The 18,919-nt window shown below is 58.6% G+C and overlaps 2 protein-coding genes across 2 annotated transcripts; one reads left to right on the top strand and one right to left on the bottom strand.

The window, feature by feature from the left end:
• Window positions 1-728: 728 nt before the first annotated feature.
• AKT1S1 (AKT1 substrate 1) lies at window positions 729-8,222 on the bottom strand. Its single transcript, XM_061139971.1, has 4 exons — window positions 4,517-8,222; window positions 3,407-3,484; window positions 3,143-3,312; window positions 729-1,749 (listed from the first exon to the last, which is right to left on the bottom strand). The coding sequence occupies exons 1-4, from the start codon at window positions 4,893-4,895 to the stop codon at window positions 1,606-1,608; spliced, it is 771 nt and encodes a 256-aa protein (XP_060995954.1). The 5' UTR covers window positions 4,896-8,222; the 3' UTR covers window positions 729-1,605.
• Window positions 8,223-9,336: 1,114 nt separating this feature from the next.
• Window positions 9,337-18,691, top strand: TBC1D17 (TBC1 domain family member 17). The gene is made up of 17 exons (XM_061139897.1): window positions 9,337-9,492; window positions 9,933-10,031; window positions 10,239-10,313; window positions 11,633-11,756; window positions 12,523-12,730; window positions 13,180-13,291; window positions 13,385-13,543; window positions 13,866-13,994; window positions 14,087-14,190; window positions 14,634-14,728; window positions 15,127-15,243; window positions 15,341-15,441; window positions 15,525-15,624; window positions 16,904-17,001; window positions 17,151-17,267; window positions 17,751-17,837; window positions 17,928-18,691. Exons 1-17 carry the CDS (start codon window positions 9,472-9,474, stop codon window positions 18,138-18,140), a joined length of 1,959 nt encoding a protein of 652 aa, XP_060995880.1. The 5' UTR covers window positions 9,337-9,471; the 3' UTR covers window positions 18,141-18,691.
• Window positions 18,692-18,919: the final 228 nt, after the last annotated feature.

An 18,919-nucleotide genomic window follows, 5' to 3' on the forward strand; every position in this document is an offset into this window, starting at 1 on the left:
CTGCATCTCTGACCTTCATCTCCCCTGCTGCAGTATGAGACTCAGGCCAGTAGGGGGGAGTGGATTCCATGCTCACAGATTTTCCTCTTTCCGCGTTGAAGTCTTTCATTTCTTTCGACGGAGATAGTTACAGCAGGAGGAATTTCTCTTTAAGGTTATTGTCAGTTGACGAAACCTTGCCGGGACAGCAGCCCTACCCTGCAATGCTCCAGTTTTCTCATCTACAGTGTGAGGATAATCGTTTTCACTTTGTGGGGTTACAAAGAAGATTGAGTTAGTACATGTAAATAACTTGTAAAGGCGTCTAGGTAATAGTTTACCCTGTTGAAGTCTTGTCTGTCGTTAGCATTCCATCGGTGGTGATCTGATGAGAGAAGGGGATTCCGCGTCTGCATCCTCAGACCAGAAGCCATTTGTTCTTTTACCTCCAGCTGTCTTACATTAGTCCGAAACCTCCCGGCCTCAGCTGGGGGTTCCTGGCTTTTCCTGGGCACTATGTGGGCTCAGGAGACCGACTCAAAACTGTTATCATTCCGAAACTTACAGCCCTGAAGATTGGGATTCCACGATTACACAGGAATGGAATCCTTTCTTCCACCCTGTGTATCTACCTTTTCTTGTTTGTAAAGTGGGGACGAATCCAATTCCCAACTTTGCATTGAGAAGCAATGAGACCTGCTCATTTGGCTTCGAAAAATGTTGAATGAATACCCAGAACACACTTCATATTCATTTGTCAGAGGTAAAACTCTTTAATCTCAGAGCGCCCCTCCCAACGCCCGATCCCCACCCCCGACTCTCTCCCCCAAACCAGGGCCGGAGAGTGAGGCCCCCTGCCCCCCACCTTGGGTGGACGAGGGCCCTTTAAGGCACCTGTGGGGGTGGGGGGAGAGGGGCGGGAGCTGGTAACGTCCTGGATGCAGGGACGGGTTTGATTGGCAGGCAGTTGTGGGATGTAACCAATGAGAGGGTGTCAGGCGCAAGAACCGGATCAGGACGTCCCTGAGGGGGCCAGAGGGACAATTGTCAGGACTTCGGCGAAAATCAACGCCTGCCCCAGTAGTGTAAAGAACGTAAATGTAACGCCACAGGCCAATCCTGGGTACAGGAGGAGTTGGCTACGCCCCCAGGAGGCTAGAGCCAATCAAATGGGGGAACTCAAGAAGGGTGGATGAGTCTCTCGGGAGATTGGTCAAGCCCTTTACAGTGTTCAAGTCAAACAAATGAAGGAGCTGTCCATTCGCTATGCTGAAGTGGAGAACGATTACCCAATTCTGGAGCTTGACTCTTTCGGGAATGGAGCCAACGCCTGGCGAATTAGCCAAGCCCCGGTCGCGGAGCGAGCCAATTCCTTACTAGAAAGAAATCTGTCGCTGGGCAGAGAGCAGACAGACCCAATCCGGAAATTGGATAGGACCCGCTCGGCGGCGCGGGAGTTCCCGTGGGCTGGAAGGGTGGCGGGAATCTGCAGGGACTGGTCAATCCTGGTGGCCCGGGGCGTGGGAGGCCGGTCCCGGATCTGACTCGGATTGGCGGGCCCCGGGGGCGGGACAGGGGTGTAGTGTATCGGTGGGACGGACGCCGGGCCGGGAAGCTCCTTGGGCCTCAGTATTTCTGCTTCAGCTTCTGGAAGTCGCTGGTGTTGAGCCGTGGCCGCGGCAGGTCCCCGAAGACCTGAGTGTCCTCGGCCTCCCGCAGCACCAGTGCGCGCATGCTCGCCGCGATACGGTCCAGGTCCGGCGAGGAGGGCTGCGGGAACGGCGACACGGATGGGATCAGAGCCTGCGCCCCAGGGCTCCAGGTCCTCTCCCAGCACTTTGCCCCTGCGACGCCTACGGCCTGGCAGGCCCTTCATCCTGTCCTGCTCCATTTAGGGTTCTGCTACCCAACTCAAGGCACCACCTCCTCCAGGAAGCCTTCCTGCCCCTCTCCTCCCCGCATTCTCAGCCTCGTCCTTTGTGCACGCACAGCAACCTGTCTCACCGCGGTCCTTCCAGAGTGGAAGTGCTGCCTGGGTGCTGACCATCGAGGCTGTGTGCACCCAGAGTCTCACGTCTGAGGACCGGGTTTGGGACTCAGTCATGTTCTAATCAGGCTTCTCCCAGCCACTAGCTGTCAACAGGGATTTTATCTCCCTAGGTTTCTGTCTCCCCTCTGAAAAATGGGGCAGATAGCAGGGCGTGGGCTAATCACCACAGTGATTGCTAAAGAGAGCTGAACGACCAAGTTGCCAGCGCTGTAGAGAAATGAGCCCCTCCCTGTTGGGAGGGGTCCTCACTCTACCTGCAGCCTCGGCACCCAGGCTTAGGGACCCTGTCACCCTTGGCTGGGCCTGACGCCCAGCGGAATGAGAGAGGCCACAGACGGAAGCCGGACTCAGGCCCTCTCGGAGGCCAGCCCAGGACCCAGCACTCAGGCCTCAGGGGTTCAGTTAATTATGTTTCCACCACCAAACAAGGACGGCAGCAGCCAGTGAACCCTGCCAGTCTGTAAAGGAGGACGCTGAGTGTCACAGGGAGGGGGAAACCACAGGACCCAAGGCCTCCTCCCTCTAGAGCTGTTTTCCAAAAGGAAGCAGGGTTCCAATTCCAGCTGAGTCTCAGGAAGTCACATGTACCCTCAGTGCCTCAGTTTCCCTTCTGCTTCAGAGCTTTAGTGATGGGTAATGAGGACCCACCCAGGCCAGCCCAGGAACCTATGTAGGATGGTGTGGGAGGAACGGACAACAAGGGAGGGGGCACAGATTCCAAGAGGGGCCAGGAATATGAGGGGTGGGGGCAGAAAGCAATCTGACCCCGCTGAGCCTCAGTTTCCCCATTCGGAGGGGACACCAAGATGCCTGCGCCCTGCCCAGATCAGGTATTCTGCTAACAGAGCTGTTTGTGGAAAGGAGAGGCCACTCTCCCTCTACAAGGCTGCTGCTGCTGCTAAGTCCCATCAGTCGTGTCCAACTCTGTGTGACCCCAAAGAGGCTACAATCTAGTTAAAAACTGCAAGGCTCTGGCCCAAGAACCAGCCTTGCGAGGAGGAGGGACAGATCAATCCTGGGAAACGTGGCATCCATGTCTGAGGGCATCCTGGAGGAGATGCCTCTGAGCCCTTCCCCACACCCTCCTCCCCGCCTCCCCCACTTGCCCCTCACCGGCCCGTTCTCCTCATCGGACGACCGAGCTTCTGTCCTCTTCTCCTTGAAGGCCCAGACGGGCACAGACACAGGCAGGGACTTGGCGTACTGCTGTGTGGGCAGGGCTGAGGCCGGGGGCACCGAGTAAGCTGGGGGGCCAGCGGGCGTCTCCTCGCTCAGGCTGCCATCTGGGAGAGAGTGTGGACTCCAGCCTCTGTCCCTGCCTTGAGCCCAGCTCCCCTCACCCCCACTCCGGGGATGGGGACAGCCTGCAATACTCACCGTCCGTGCTCTCTGGGTCTGACTCACAGAAGGGGGGAAGGTCCTGCAGCGTGGTGTCCTCGTCCATCACAAAGAGTCCTGTGGGTGGCGTCAGAGGCCCGGCCACTTGGTGCCTGCTGCGCTCTGAGCGCTCTGGACTGCGGCCACTGCCACCGCCTCCCTGTCCCCTGCACTGGCCAGGCCCCTGCAAGCCTCGGGCCGTGCACACCTTTCCCCTGGTTATCTGGCTGGCCTTCGGCAGAAATAAATCTAGTTTCTGTCTATCTGGCATCTCCCTGGGTGAAAACAACTGGTTGGATGAACACAAAATCTGTAAGATTAATTTGGGATGAACTGACTCAAAATACAGGCTGAGAGAAAGACGAGATGCTTATGATCCCTGTTTGACAACCAGGACCCAGTGGTGCAGAGAGATTAACTTACTTGCCCTTAGTCTCACCGCTAATAAGGAGCTGAACCTAGATCACATGGCTTCACAGTCTGAGCCCCTAACCCCATGGGTTTGTCCAGCAACAGTGAGAAAGTCAGCCACTGGTAATAACAGTAACAAGTAACTAACTACTGAGTTGAGCCCTCCACCCACCCACCACTGGAGAACTCCTACTCATTCTTCAAAACCCTAATGTTACAGTACAGTCTCTGGGAAGCATCCAAGCTCTTGTTTCCCCCACTGCAGCCAGTTGCTCCCTCCGCTGTTGCTTGTACCCCTGACCCTCTTTAACTTCTGTGTCTGCTCTCACAGGCATCAGGCACCCCAAGTTTGCAAACCAGTCCTGTCCTACTCATGCTCCCGGCTCAGAAGGTTCCCTCCCCGCCCGCCCCACGTCCTCTACAGGGCACTGCTTCATGTCAGGACTCTTAATTCCTTGGCCAGACCCGCAGTACCTAGAGAAAAGGCCTGGAGTGGGCTTTCTCTGTGCCCAGCACCTCCCAGCAGAGCTGGTCCCAGGAAGCGATGAAAGGAAACCGAGGCTCAGGGAGGAGAAACAACTTGCTCAAGATCACAGCGTGAGTCACAGGCCAGCCCACAGGACAAGCAAGCCGTACCCCTGCGGGAAAGCCCACCGAGGAGGCGACTGACCAAGAGCCACCCGGCCCCTGCCGCCTCACCTCCATTATCGCTGATGCCCTGTCGCTCCCCAGAGGTCTCCGTCTCTGTGTGTTCATCCTCGTCCTCGTCGTCTTCCTCTCTGGCAAGGGCAGGCCGGGGTGGGCTTCGCGCGGGGCTGGGCGGCTGCGGTGCTGGCGGGGGCACAGGGGGGCGGGCTGCGGCGGCCGCCCGGTGGGCCAGGGCGATGTCGTGGAGGCAGCGGCGGGCGGCCTCGGCCAAGGCCCCGCGGCCGTGGGCTGCGTAGGCACAGGGGCCCGGGCGGGGTGGCGGGGGTGGCGCGGCCGTCAGCAGCACCAGCTCCGTGCCCGTCCGGGCCCGGAAGCGCTCGGCGGCCCCCACCACGGCCTCCCACAGCTCCTCGGGCCGCCCCGACGCCATCCGCGCCCTGCGGGGCAGAGCAGGACAGAGGAGGCTGAGGCCCAGCGGATTTCACTGTCCACCCAGCCCCACGTGTTCACCAGGCCCTGGACTCCACGCCCGGCTCTGCTCGCCACCTGATCCCAGCTGAGTTCCTCATCTCCCCCCCAACCAACCCCCGCCCTCCGTTTCTGCAGGACTCCGCTCCATCCAGACCTCCAGGCCCTGTCCTGGGCCCCCTGCCCCATCCTCACCCTGTCCCCTCAGCCCCCAACTCTCCTCTTAGCCCTGCCCTGGCCAGTATAGGAGCCATCAGCCACACGTGACTAGGGAGCACTTGAGATGTAACTGATCCAAAATGAGACTTGCCGAGAGGGTGAAATCCACACCGGACTGTCAAGGATTACTTAGGACAAAAAGGTAGGATGTAAAATATCTCATGAGCAATCTAAGCTTGATTAAATGTTGAAATGACGACGTTTATTTATGCTGGCTAAATAAAATAAGAGGGTAAAAGTGAATCTCATCTGTTTTCTTTCTACTTTTGTAATGTGGCTCATAGAAAACGTGAAGTTATACACATGGCTCAGATCATACTTCTGACGGACTATGCTGCCCTGCACCGTGGTCCCAGCCTCCAGTCCAGTAGGCACCCAGGCCCCGGGCTGTGTGTGTGTGAGGGGGTCCTTTTACCCCCAGAGCTGACCCTGCTGCAGCATCCCCTGGACAAGGTTACAGGCCCTCAGCCCAGTACCGGAAGGCCCGCCCCGGCCTCACATACTTCTAGACTCCTGAGGCCCAAGGCCTTCAGTCAAGGTGAACCGCCCCCCACCCCCGACCTGGACCACTTGTCTCCGTGTACTTGTCACTCCTGCATCCACCCCGAGCTCAGGCCGTCTCCTCCCCATCCACGGGCTCCCGCAATGTCTGAATGATCCCCATTCTAGCCCAGATCCCTCTGGGAGCACTGCTTGGATGGATCCACATCCATTTCCCCAACCAGTGTGGGAGGTCCTTGAGAGCAGGCCTGTCGGATTCACCTCTGAGACACCAGCCTTGCCTGGCACAGGGCAGGTCTCAGAGAGCTGGAGTGGAGCAGAAAATGGGATGCTGGCTGCTTTCTGCACCTGGGCTCTGCCCACAACGTCCTTCCACTTCCAGCAGGTCCTCTGAAAGTCTCCCTTGATCCCTCAAGATGGATCAGACGCCTCCCCTAGACCCACAATGCCATTGGCTACCTCCATTACAGCTCTTGTCACACAAGCTTGTGACAGCTGTATCTCTGGCTGCCTCCTCCATCAGACTATGAGCCGCCCGAGGTCAGGGATCTGTGTCCCCAGGACAGGTTCACCCTAAGTAGATGACCTGCTTGGATGCATCTCCTTACAAGGGGAGAGAACAAGGGACCAGGAGCCTGACTTCCCACCCTGACTGCTGTGTGACCCTGGGCCACTGAGTGGCCTTCTCTGTGCCTCACTGTCTTCTCCCTGTAAACCAGTGGTTGAGCTAGGGCTGCTGGGCCGCTGAGGAGCCTCCCCAAAGAGGCAGCAGGCTCGTCATCATCAGAGGGATTCAATCTGGGCTGTGATCTAGCCCTCCAGGGTCATACAAGTTAGGTTTCAATTCACATCCTCTTTGTGACTCAGGATGAGAGAGGCCAGAGTTTGCTGAGCACTTGCTCCGTGCAGGGACTCTGCACTGGTCATGACCCCTCCTACCTACCTACCAAGGTGGGAGCTCTTACCTCACAAACAAGACAGTCAAAGCTCACGGAGTACAAAGCCCCTGCTGGCAGCCACATGCAGTGAGAGCACAACCACTGTCAGTCCTGACAGACCCTGGAGCAAGTTTACACCACACCTCCCAGGCAGGGGCCTGAGTGTAATCCAGTCTCATCCCACCCTCTCACCACCCCTATGAGGGCGGAGCTACGATCATCCCACTTCACAACTGCAAACTGAGGCCTGGGGAGACTCATCGACCAGGGTCAATGTCTTGACCAAGACGGAGGGCTGGGACCTGGATCGGTCATCCTGGATCCAGAACTTGTTCTTAATCCTAAATGCCACACTGCCTATCTTATGAGGAAAGACTTATGGCTTCCTAGTCCAGAAGGGAAAAGTGAGGCTCAGAGGTTTAAGGCACTGGCCAGAAGGAACACAGCTAGAAAGGGCAGAAGTGAGGTGAAACTGTGGTCTGCTTGACAGACTCCAAAGCCCAACCGAACTGGGAGGTACCCAGGGTCTCACAGCCACTCCTTGGGTCCCACTTGATGGAGAAAACTGAGGCTCAGGGCAGGAGAGTGAGTGGCTCAAGATTGCACAGCCTGGTAATGCCAGGCCAGGGGGCTCTTCCTTGGGATATCAAGATATGGCTCCTCTCCTAGAGGAGATCTGAGAGCAGATTAAACTCCGAGAGCCTGGGAATACCTGGAAAGAGTCAAGTGGGAATGAGCTGGTCATGAGAGCCCCACTCATACCTCAAAGATGAGGAGAGTGACTTACGCAGACCTCTCTGCCAAGGCTTGGGGGTCTTGGGGGCAGGGGGGTGTCTCTGGCATTGGTTACCTAAAAGGAGAGTAGCCAAGCCAAGTACGCCCCCCCCCCCCCAGGAGAGTCTCCCACCCCTTCAGGTTCCAGAAGAAGTCCTGTTATCTTCCACGGAGCTGATAGACGGAAGACCCCCTCTCCCGCCAAATAGAGGTATTTAAGATTAGGGAAGAGTCAGATACGATTGAGCGACTTAACTGAACTGAAGATTAGGGAAGAAGGGAGGTGAGACCTGTCCCCCACAGGAGGAAGGGACAGGTAAGGCAACTGACTTTTTAGAATGAGGTGGGGGGTGAGGTCAGGAAAGCGACTCCAGGAAGAGATGAAGAAAGAGGAAAAATCCCCCAAGGAATGAGGGATGCTAGCATGCCAGCGAAGTCCCCCCAACCACCTGTCAAACTGGAATTAAACCCCTTCCCTGCTCCAAGGTGGGAGGAACTCGGGGATACACCCTGTGGCCGGGGGCAGGTGAATATCTGGGGTCTTTCTCTACCGCTCACAGAACTCGCTACTTGGTCCGGGGGCTCAGGTAAAGACGCACTTCGCTAGGAAGCACACAGGAAATCCCGCCCAGGTGGGGGCCAGGACCGGAAGTCCCGCCTTTGGACGGGTGAGGGGCGCCCCGCGGCCTCACCGAGTAACCCCCCGACCCTATGGACATGGTCCACGCCTAAATCAAGAATCCTAGTGGGTCTGAAGACCGGAGGATAAGGCTGTCCAAGCTTTGCCTAGAATCAGACACGACGGTTCCCGCGGCCGACACCTTTCCAGCGCTCAGCGTGAGGTCACTGAGCGATCTCTGCCCTCTGATCAACGCAGGCTATACCCTTCCCACGAGCGGCTCGCCCACCCAGCGCCCCTCTCCTCCGGACGGCCAAATCCTCCCCACACCGCGGTTCACAACGCCGCCTCCACTCACGTGCCCGTAGCCAGCATGGCCGGCCCGGCACCGTCACAGCCCTCAAAAGACATGGCGGTACCTTACGTCACTTCCGCATCTTTGGCCCGCCTCCACTTTGCACACTCCACCTCCCTAACCCCAGACGCCGGAGACCAACATGGCGGCAAAGGTGCTTCGCCGGATCCTAGTGGGGCATTGGCGACGGTAGGGTGTCCATAAGAAAGATAGTGAAAGAAAGGCTTCAACTTTCTTAGACACAAACCCAGATTTCGACTTGTCGCCCCAAAATATGGGGAAAATGCTACATGCACACTCAGGACTACAGTATACTAACTCAAGCGAGCTAACGTCCCTCATACACTAATAACCTCTTCCACAGAACTAGTGGAAAGCAATGTCCATTAATGACATGGCAACCAGCCAGACATCATTTGTCCATAACATATACATAGGCTCCCCAGCCTATCCCCCTTCAGCACCAAGACTGGCAAAGAGCCGACATGGCAGCCTCTCTTGCTTCAGTTTGCCCAGTTTCAATATGGCGGCTGAGACCGCTTTCGACGTTGACTTAGGAATTCGTCTGGGACTGCTTCGTTCCCTGGGAAACTGACGGTTTCATCCCTTTAACCCGAGTCCTTCAGGGCCTCTTGTGATGCACAGCTCCTCTCACCTTTTCTTTTATCCGTTTCTTACAGGACCCTGCTTTCGCGCCCCGCAGAGAGATGGGACTGCCCCGCATTAACATGGCCTCAGCTCGCCGGCCTTGGCCGTGCCCTCGAGCAAAATGGCATCCTTTTGGCTTCGATGCCAGCATGCAATATGGAAGAAGGACTAGGCCTCTCGGAGCCCGCTTGATCGAGGGGGGTGGAGCTCTTGGATCCGCCCCCTTGTTTACTTCGTGGTTAGGAATGTACTACTGCGCCTGCGCACTGGTCCCTCCGCCTCTAGCGTCTGTGGCATGTGACTAAAAATCTCGTGGTTCATGCTCAACCACCCCATTCTGGAAAATGGTTACACCCACTCCTGTTCTTAGAACAGATAGGGACGCTACCACTGTCTGGGCTTGCAGGGAGTGTCCAATCCGGATGTGACAGCACGCTGACCCGGAAAAGGAGGGGGCCGGGGCAGTGGCGTCTCGGCCGCGGCTATGGAGGGAGCCGGTTACAGGGTAAGTACCAGAGACGCATTCTTTCTCTTTTGTCGATGCGAAACTTCCCCCTCCGGTGACCTACTTCTTTCTCAGGCCTTGCAGGGATTCTAGGAGCCCGGCACATCCTTAACAAGCACACCATTCCCTTAATAAACGCGCTGTCACTCCTTCCTTCCACTTCCTAGGGAGACTCATATTTAGTTCCGCCCCTTGGGCTGCTGAGGCGCTCTTCTGGGCCCCGCCCTCTTTGGAATGCACTTTTGCCCTTCCCCGTCTTCCAGGGTCCCAGAGAAGCCTGGTCGGTATTCTGGCTTCACCTCGCCGACCCCGTCCCCTAGGTAAAGGTACCTCGGGGTCCCGCCCCCTGGTGCATAGCTTCTCCCCTCAGTCTGTTCCCATTGGCTCTCTTTGGGGCCCCGCCCCTTTGGGCCCCGCCCCTTAATGGTACCTGTTTCCAGGTGGTGTTTGAGAAAGGAGGCGTGTACCTGCACACCAGTGCCAAGAAGCACCAAGACCCGGACTCCCTCATCGCCGGCGTCATCCGTGTTGTGGAGAAGGTGGGCCTGGAGAGAGCAGGGCTCGGGCAGGCCCAGAGCGGGATGGAGGGCGGCACCTGTAGGAGTACAGTGTGGAGGTCAGCGATGGGATCTTAGGAAGAAGAGGTGGCTTTCTAAGGCTGAGAGTTCAGAACTGGGAAGAAGTTTGGAAATAGGGTTTGGGGAGTTTGGAGGGTAGCCTCTCCAACCCCTCTTTCTCTCCCACAGGACAATGATGTCCTCCTGCACTGGGCTCCTATAGAGGAGGCTGGAGATTCCTCCCAAATCTTCTTCTCCAAGAAGGTAGGCTTCCCTGGCTTCCTCTTCTCCGCTTGCTTTTTTTTAGGACGGAGCAGTCGAAAGCATTTGAAGGACTTAGGTAGAATCCCAGACCTACCACTGGGGAATGTGTAAGCCTGGTTGGGACTTAAGTTCTCTCTGCCCGCCGGATTCCTCTTCTCTGTGAAATGAGGCTGATGAGGTCCATTCACGGAGAGAAAGCAGACACCATGCGATTTTGGCCGTGGAGATGGCGTCTACCGCCTCGCCCCCTTTGCTGTTTGGGACAGCCCTGCCAGGGTGCAAGAGGATAACTCAGTCTGTGGATTCAGGTCCCAGGGGCTCTCAGCCCATAAGGACTTGAAGGAGCATGGAAAAAGGAAAAGGGTCCAGCAGGGTACCAGTCACATCTATCCTTCTCATCAGGAAAAGCAAGAGATTTCCCAGAAGCCTCCTGTATTGGTTAGGAGTTGCATTTGGGTGTTCATAAATGAAACAGGAATGCTAATGGCCTAGGGAAGATAGCAGCTCATTTCTCTTTTTCTTCCAAGCCCAGAATGCAGCAATATAGGTTCATATGGTATCAGTGACTCAGCTTCCTTCCATCTTTGCTTCGTAATCCTCCACACATGGCATTTATCCTCAACATATCCTTGTGGTCCAAAAGGGTTGCTGGAACTCCAGCGTTTTTAACTGTTTTTGTTCACTTTCCATGTGTATCTCAGGTGGGCAAAAGAGTTCTACTCATCATGATTACTCAAGGAAGCATGCTGCTAGAGCAGCCACCATTCCAAAGGTCTCCATTTCTAGTGGTAGAAAGAAGTCTCTAGAAGTCTTGTCCTGGCAGTTAAATGGTCCGTCTTGGAAATGATACATCCAGCCTTTTGGCCAGAACTAGGTGCCTGTCTCCGCTCAGCCAGTAGAGTTCAGTGAGCTATAATCCATCCTAATGTATGCCTATGAGACGGACAGCTGCAAGCATTTGACAGCACTACTAATTATCACTGTTCTGTGTAAACGTTGGCAAAAGTATAAAATTCTTCAGGTGACAAAACAGAGGGCAGAAACTAACCAGGGGCTAGTTTGGCAGCTTGTGGGCAGCTGTCTGTGCTGTTCCTCAGCCTTGCCTTCATGGCACCCAGAGGCTTGCCTGAATAGGATGTTCACTCCTGTCGGTGCCTTTTAATCAAGAATTTCCTGAGCTGGGTGACTCTGAGGGCAAGTGCGATGCCCTCTTTCTGCCTCAGTTTCTTTTTGTTCAGTGGGGCTACCTCCCAGGGTGGCCTCGAGGCTCAGATCTGAAGTCCATGAGCCCTTAGTCTCTTTTCCTGCCTTCCCCCAAGGATACCAGCGGGGGTGACTCCTGCGCCTCTGAGGAGGAGCCGACCTTTGATCCCGGCTATGAACCCGACTGGGCCGTCATCAGCACCGTGCGGCCGCGGCCCCGCCATTCGGAGCCCCCGAGAGGTAGACCGAGGTGGTTCCTGGGCCTGGGGGTGGGTGGGCAGGCAGAGAGACATGGCTTGTCCTCAGCGGTCATGGCTCCCTGGGCTTTGCTGCCCACGCTCAAGATGGTCACCCACACTGGCCTCCAGTCCCCGGAGAGTGGGTGGGGGTGCAGGGTGGTCGCCAGCCCACGTCCAGCATGGCCAGCGTCTTCAGGATATGCAGTCTGGTCGACCCCTACCCCAGGCTCCCTGATTGTGGGCACCCCCATGTAAGTCCTGCCCCTGGAGTCTTCCAGACTGTGGGGCAATAGTTGCAGGGGGACAGGGCAATTCAGGCCATCCTGGAGTCACACGGTGGGGCTGGGGGCACCAGAGGAGGTATCTAACCTCCAGGAGATGGAGAAGCCTTCCAGGAAGAGGTGTTGCCAGAGCCCGGCTCTGGGGGGCACGTGAGCGGTTTCTCTCCCCGCAGGCAGGGCAGCCGGGGCAAGGCCAGAGGTGTGGGGCACTGGGAAACTGCAGCCTTTTGCTGTGGCTCGAGTGTGGGGTCCAGAGAGAAGAGAGGGTGGGAGATGAGACAGACAGGGTGCAGGGAACAGACCGGAGGGGTTGAGGGGAGCCTGGGGAGATTTTGGAGCAGGCACGTGTCTGCTTCAGGCTCTCCTTGTTTTCCTTAGTCCTTTCCTGGAGGGCCTGGGCTGACTGGGGAGGAGGGGGGTGGGGGGGGGTGGGGGGAGGCGCCTCAGGAGATGCCTGAGCCCCTCCCCGCTCCCCGTCCCCCCCAGGTGCGGAGCCCAGCTCCCCCCGGGGCTCCTGGGCCTTCTCGGTGAGTCTGGGGGAGCTCAGGTCCATCCGCCGTTCCAAGCCGGGCCTCAGCTGGGCGTACCTGGTGCTGGTCACGCAGGCCGGTGGCTCCCTGCCTGCCCTGCACTTCCACCGCGGGGGCACCCGCGCCCTGCTCCGCGTCCTCAGCCGCTACCTGCTCCTGGCCAGGTGAGCCTGCTCCCGGGCCGCAGCCTGACCCCTCAGAACTGAGAAGGAAATACAACCCAGACCGATTTTCAGGGCAGAAAAAGAGAATCGAGTGGCGTGGCGCGTATAACTCCGGGATAAAGGGTAGTTTGGCATCGGGCAGGACCTGGGCCCCAGATCATGGAAAGAGTTGGTCTCCTCTCTCTCTGAGTTTACATCACCTTCTGTGGAGCCCGGGGGGCAGAAAGCACCTCTAGCCCACACCCCAGCAGTTTCCTGGGGGCTGTCCCTCCACGGCCTGTGCCTGAGTCGGTCACCCTGGCTGGGTGGTGAGAGGGCCTCGTTGGCCAGCCCTGGGCCCTGGGCCGCCCCTGGGGTGCAGTCGTGGTCTCAGGCCTGGGCTGGAGATTCCCCACGGGCAGTCAGGACGCTGGCTGGGGTCGCCCACACGCCCCCCCGCGCCCCCACAGCTCCCCGCAGGACTCCCGCCTCTATCTCGTGTTCCCCCACGACTCGTCAGCGCTCTCCAGCTCCTTCCACCACCTCCAGCTCTTCGACCAGGACAGCTCCAATGTGGTGTCTGTGAGTCCGCGGGGCCAAGCCGGCGGGCAGGGACAGTGCGGGGCGGACCGAGCCGGCGGCTGGGCTGTGACCACCTCTCCACCCCGTCCCCAGCGCTTCCTCCAGGACCCCTACTCCACCACCTTCAGCAGCTTCTCCCGTGTGACCAACTTCTTCCGGGGAGCCCTGCAGCCTCACCTGGAGGGGGCCTCCCCTGACCTGCCCCCGGCCCCAGATGACGAGCCCGAGCCCGGGTTCGAGGTCATCTCCTGTGTGAGTGTCAGCGTGGATGCCGCTGCTCTCGCAGCCACCTTGGGCACGGGGCCGCGTTGCCCCAGGCTCGCATCCTAATAGCACCGCCCTCACCGGGCTGCTTGATGGACTGTGCGGAAGGTGCTTGTAGCCTGTGCGCCTCGTGTCTGTTTTTAATTGGGGGGGGTAACCTTGTCACCGAGCCACGAAAGAAAATGCTTCCAGCCTTACATGTTCTGTTTGTCCGTCCAGCTAAGAAAGGCTCTGAGATGCCTTGGAGGGGGCTGGGGTCTGCCGGGCAGCTGAGGCCCTGGGCTCACCCGCCTCGCCTCATATCCCCCAGGTGGAGCTGGGGCCGCGGCCGGCCGTGGAGCGGGCGCCTCCCGTCACAGAGGAGGAATGGACCAGCCACGTAGGCCCCGAGGGCCGCCTGCAGCGGGTCCCAGAGCTGAAAGCCCGCATCTTCTCAGGGGTGAGGAGCCAGGTGGGGGGGGCAGGCCGGGGCAGGGCAGCGGGCAGCCAAGGGGAGGCCCCTCTGAGCTGCCCTCCGCCTCTGCCCCCCAGGGTCTGAGCCCCAGCCTGCGGCGCGAGGCCTGGAAGTTCCTCCTGGGGTACCTGAGCTGGGAGGGCTCGACGGAGGAGCACAAGGCCCATGTGCGCAAGAAAACGTGAGTGAGAAGGCGTGGCCCCTGCCCTGCTGGGCTCAGCCCTTGCTGCCCCGGCCGCCCGAGTCCACTGGAGGCTCTTGATCAACAGTATATCCCTTGATCACAGGGATCAGGGACATCAGCCCGCACACAGGGGGATGGAGGCAGTGGGCCCATATCTGATGCTGTTTTCATCCCTGGGCCATGCGATATCACGGATGCGCAGCAGGCTTCCTCCCCGCCGTGCGGCCACCTCTCCTGACTTATCTTGTGCCTCTGCTGTGTGTCCTGGCCCCTGCCTCTGGGGCTGTCTGTCCACTGGGGCTAACAGACTGTGAGCAAAAGCCCACAAGGGTGTTGTGTATCCCAAGAGACGCCGTGGAGGGGAAGTGTGTTGGTGAGCTGGGCTGAGCCCCGTGGGGTGAAGCAGCAGGGTGTCCTTACTGCTCCCCTTTCCCCATCAGGGACGAGTACTTCCGCATGAAGCTGCAGTGGAAATCTGTGAGCCCTGAGCAGGAGCGGAGGAACTCACTGCTACATGGATACCGCAGCCTCATCGGTGGGTGGGGGCGGGGATGGGGGTGCCAGGCCAGAAATGAGATCCTCTAGGGGTGAGGGGGAGCAAGATGGGGGTGAGCAGGGGTGAGTGGCCAGGATGGTGAGGCGAGGCATGGGGGGGCGCTCCAGGCTCCCTGGGTTGAAATCTGCCCTCTATTCACTGAGATATCTTGGTAAGTGATGTGATCTCCCTGGGCTGCTGTGTCCCCACCTGTTGCTGGTTTGGTGACTGTCTGCAGCTGGGAGGGTGTGGCCAGCCCGTGAGTGTGAAGCGCAGCACCTCCCGTGGAAGCGGCCCAGCGGTCTCTGGAGGGCCCACAGCTGCCTAGGCGTGCTGGCGGCCAGCAGGGATGGGACCCTGGTCCTTTCACACCGTCACTTTGTCCCCTGTCCCCGCAGAGCGGGACGTGAGCCGCACTGATAGGACCAACAAGTTCTACGAGGGCCCCGAGAACCCGGGGCTGGGCCTGCTGAACGACATCCTCCTGACCTACTGCATGTACCACTTCGATCTCGGTGCGTGGCAGTCTGGGGAGGGGCTGGGGGCTGGCCCTCCAGGGGGCCGGGGGGGCACTGCTGGCCTGGGCGCAGCCCTGACCCCGTGTCCCCCCAGGCTACGTCCAGGGCATGAGTGACCTTCTCTCCCCGATCCTCTACGTCATCCAGAACGAGGTGGATGCCTTCTGGTGTTTCTGCGGCTTCATGGAGCGCGTGGTGAGGCTCAGGGCGGGGGTGGGAAGCAAGCCCCCTCACAGGCCCTGGGGGCTCTGGCTCCTCACAAGGCCCTCTGCCCACAGCACGGGAACTTCGAGGAGAGTCAGGAGACCATGAAGCGGCAGCTCGGGCAACTCCTGCTGCTCCTCAGGGTGCTGGACCCGCCGCTCTGCGACTTCCTGGGTACGTGTGGCGCGTGGGGCCAGGGATGGTAGGGCCAGAGATGACATCCAAACGTGTGGGTGTGTGGGTGTGGTCCAAACGAGAAAAAACCCCCCAGAACCCAGAAATGATGTGTAAAAGCAGGACTGCAGTTTGGAGCAAAACCTCAATAAATGCAGATGTGGGCACCCCTGTCCCTGCTGCACAATCAGGTGGCTCCTTTGTGCCCGTCAGTCACACTTTTCAGAGGAGGACCTGGCTGTGGTCCTCACAACTCCCAGCTGCACCTAGCTCTTATCTCCGCTCACTCCCGAGCGAGGGATTGGAAACTGGTTCTTTGGGCTCTTGGGGGTGGGACAGCTACATTTTGGCTGTAAAATTTGACTGCATTACTTGTTCAATGTAAAAAATGCAGGAAATTCAGGGAAAGGAAGTTGAAATTGCTGTTGCTAGAACTGTTTTTTTGAATGCAGAAGATGATAAATAAGCTAGTTGATTGGTGGACATTTCTTCACGGAAATTCAGGGTCATGCTGGGGAGGAGAGACGTAGCTGGCCTCACTTCACTGAAGAGAATACTAAGGCTTTGAAAGCACATGCCACTTTCAGGGACACTTGGATGTTAGCTGCCTCTCTGTGTCACTTGGAAGTTTTCTAAACCGTCAGTTTTTATCGACTACATGGTGTTCTGTTCAGTTTAAGGATGTACAAGAGTAGATTTAGCCTGACCTGCTGGACATTTAGGTGGTTTGTAGTTTTTCACCATGATAAATCTGTATTTGTGGATAATGTCTTTAAATTCCAAGAAATGATTTATATCTGCACATATTTGTACATTTTTTGAAACATTCATCCCCATCACTGCTTTCCTGGAAAGCTCTGCCAACTTACGTTTTTGCTAGCAGTGTACACCAGGGCCCGGTTCCTCACACCCCTTCCCACCAGCTTTGGGTGTTGACCAGATTATTGTTCTTCCTCTGAATGGACTGGTTTTACTGCCTCCCTTCCTCATGAGAGTAGAGACCAGGGGGTGGCTCCTCGCGTCTGGAGCCTGGAAGGCAGGATGGGAAAGGCTCCCGCTGACCTGGGCAGCTCCCCCCACCTCCTTCCCAACCCCACCCTCCACCCCCACGAGCTCTCCATCCACTTGCGAGCCTGGTGCAGATTCTTACCACCAGCGTGACTTCTTAAGAGTCCAGTCTTCTTAAGAGTCCAGTCTGAACGTCGGGTGCCCTGTGAATTAGAGCGGGGTTGGGGTTGATAGATGGCATTGCCCCTCCCACCACTGTCCCCCGCTCCAGACTCCCAGGACTCTGGTTCTCTCTGCTTCTGCTTCCGGTGGCTGCTCATCTGGTTCAAGAGGGAATTCCCCTTCCCAGATGTCCTCCGACTGTGGGAGGTGCGCCAGCTGGGTTGAGGGGGAGAACTGAGGCAGAGAGACTGGCGGGCGGGCGGGGAGGTTGGTGGGAGGTGGGCAGGGCCTGGGGCCGACCTGGGTGGGGCCTGGGGCGGAGGCTTTGCCAGTGACCCCTCCCTCGGGCACGCCAGGTGCTGTGGACAGGGCTCCCCGGCCCCAATCTGCACCTGCTGGTGTCCTGCGCCATCCTCGACATGGAGCGGGACACCCTCATGCTTTCCGGCTTCGGCTCCAATGAGATCCTCAAGGTGAGCCCCTGGCTCTCCCGGAGGCCCATCAGGGTGTGAGCTCCGTGGAGGCGGGCATCGCCCCTGTGCCACAGCCCCTTTGGGTGGTGGGTCCTCAGAATAGGATTGTTGAAAGTGTGGTCAGCTAAGCTGTGAGCACAGCGGCTGGGGGACGCCTCTGTGCGTCTCCTACCCCGTCTTACCCCTGGCTCCCTCAGAGAGCTTTTGGCCCCTGCAGGAGTGGGCCCCCGCCCCTCCCCCAGGGCATTAGTGTGGGGCGGGCCCTTCCCCTCCTTGTATGCTGTGCCTGGCAAGCAGCCTGAGAGCATGACCTCTCCTGATGCCAGGGCTCCACTGTGAACCCTAAGAGGGCCAGCCCTTTGTATCTTCCATTGGGTCCCCAGCAAGAAGCACAGAGTAGGCGCTGGGGCGGTGGTGGTTGAGTGCTGGCTGGCAGGTGGGCCTGACCTCACCCCCCACGCCCCCCTCCCCCCCGCCCTGCAGCACATCAATGAGCTGACCATGAAGCTGAGCGTGGAGGACGTGCTGACGCGGGCCGAGGCCCTCTACCGGCAGCTGACCGCCTGCCGGGTGAGTCCCTGACCCCTCCCGATACCACCCCCCAACCTCCAGGAAACCTCTGACTTGATGCTCCCTACCCCCCACCCCCCAACCCTCCAGGAGCTACCCCACAACGTGCAGGAGGTCCTAGGCTTGGCGCCGCCTGCAGAGCCCCAAAGCCCCTCGCCCCCTGCCTCCCCACTGCCGCTGTCGCCCACCCGGGCCCCACCGGCTCCGCTCCCACCCGCGGACACAGCCACGGCCACGCAGCCCGACAGCAGCCTGGAGATCCTGCCTGAAGAGGACGATGACGAGGAAGGTGTCGACTCTTAACCGTGCTGGGCTACCGCAGCAGCCCCACAGGACTAGACACTTTATCCAGCTCCCGCCCCACACCCCCGCCCCTGCCAGAGTCTGGGGACACAGGAGCAGAGGGGCAGGGCCCTCCACTCACTCCTCCCTTCTCTTGAAACTGACACTTCTCTGTCCAGGTGGCTTCGAGAGGTTGGGGGAGGAAGGCCACCACGCTGCCTTGGCCCTGGATGGGGAGGCGGGTGGTGGAGGCTCATGGTCTCCCCAGACCGTTCTGCAGAGTCGATGTCTGACCGTTGCGACCCTGATCTGGCAGATGAGGTGTAAGAGGCAGCCCCTTGGGGGTGGGTGAGTGGTGGGGGCTTGTGGAGGCAGCGCTCCCTTACCTGCCTGAGTTTGGGGCTTTTGGAGGAGAGAGGATGGGGTACTGGTGTGCAGCCACCACGTAGTAGATGAGCTGGGGTACATCCCGGACCTAACTCAATGGGAGGGCCTGCGGAGCTGCTCGCTCGGGCCCTGCCTACCAGCTTCTTGTTATGAGAAAAATAAACTCGTGTTTCACCCACTGTCAACTGGGCTTTTTGTTACTTGCATAATGATCTATTGGTGTCATTTACAACCGTGATGGGCACTATGATTACCACCATTTACCAGTGGCGCAAAGCGGTGTCCATCCTGTGCCTCCTACTACCCCAAGTGGAGCCCCACGGCGCAGGAAGGAGGAGGACCGCTTCCGGGGCTCCCGGACAGGTGCAGCACCTTCTACCGCGGAGGTTCACGGTTCTCCCTGCGAAATGGGG

Source organism: Dama dama, chromosome 4 (genome assembly GCF_033118175.1).
Source record: "Dama dama isolate Ldn47 chromosome 4, ASM3311817v1, whole genome shotgun sequence".
Classification (NCBI taxonomy): Eukaryota; Metazoa; Chordata; class Mammalia; order Artiodactyla; family Cervidae; genus Dama; species Dama dama.

What these genes read in the sequence shown, in the direction of transcription:
- AKT1S1 (XM_061139971.1), bottom strand. Translation starts at nt 4,895, where the DNA reads ATGGCGTCGGGGCGGCCCGAGGAGCTGTGGGAGGCCGTGGTGGGGGCC. An exon ending in GGGCATCAGCGATAATGGAG is followed by an intron (nt 3,485 to 4,516) that starts GTGAGGCGGCAG and finishes CGCCACCCACAG; the next exon opens with GACTCTTTGTGATGGACGAG. An exon ending in CCGATGAGGAGAACGGGCCG is followed by an intron (nt 1,750 to 3,142) that starts GTGAGGGGCAAG and finishes CCGTTCCCGCAG; the next exon opens with CCCTCCTCGCCGGACCTGGA.
- TBC1D17 (XM_061139897.1), top strand. Translation starts at nt 9,472, where the DNA reads ATGGAGGGAGCCGGTTACAGG. An exon ending in TGGAGGGAGCCGGTTACAGG is followed by an intron (nt 9,493 to 9,932) that starts GTAAGTACCAGA and finishes ACCTGTTTCCAG; the next exon opens with GTGGTGTTTGAGAAAGGAGG. An exon ending in CCATTCGGAGCCCCCGAGAG is followed by an intron (nt 11,757 to 12,522) that starts GTAGACCGAGGT and finishes CGTCCCCCCCAG; the next exon opens with GTGCGGAGCCCAGCTCCCCC.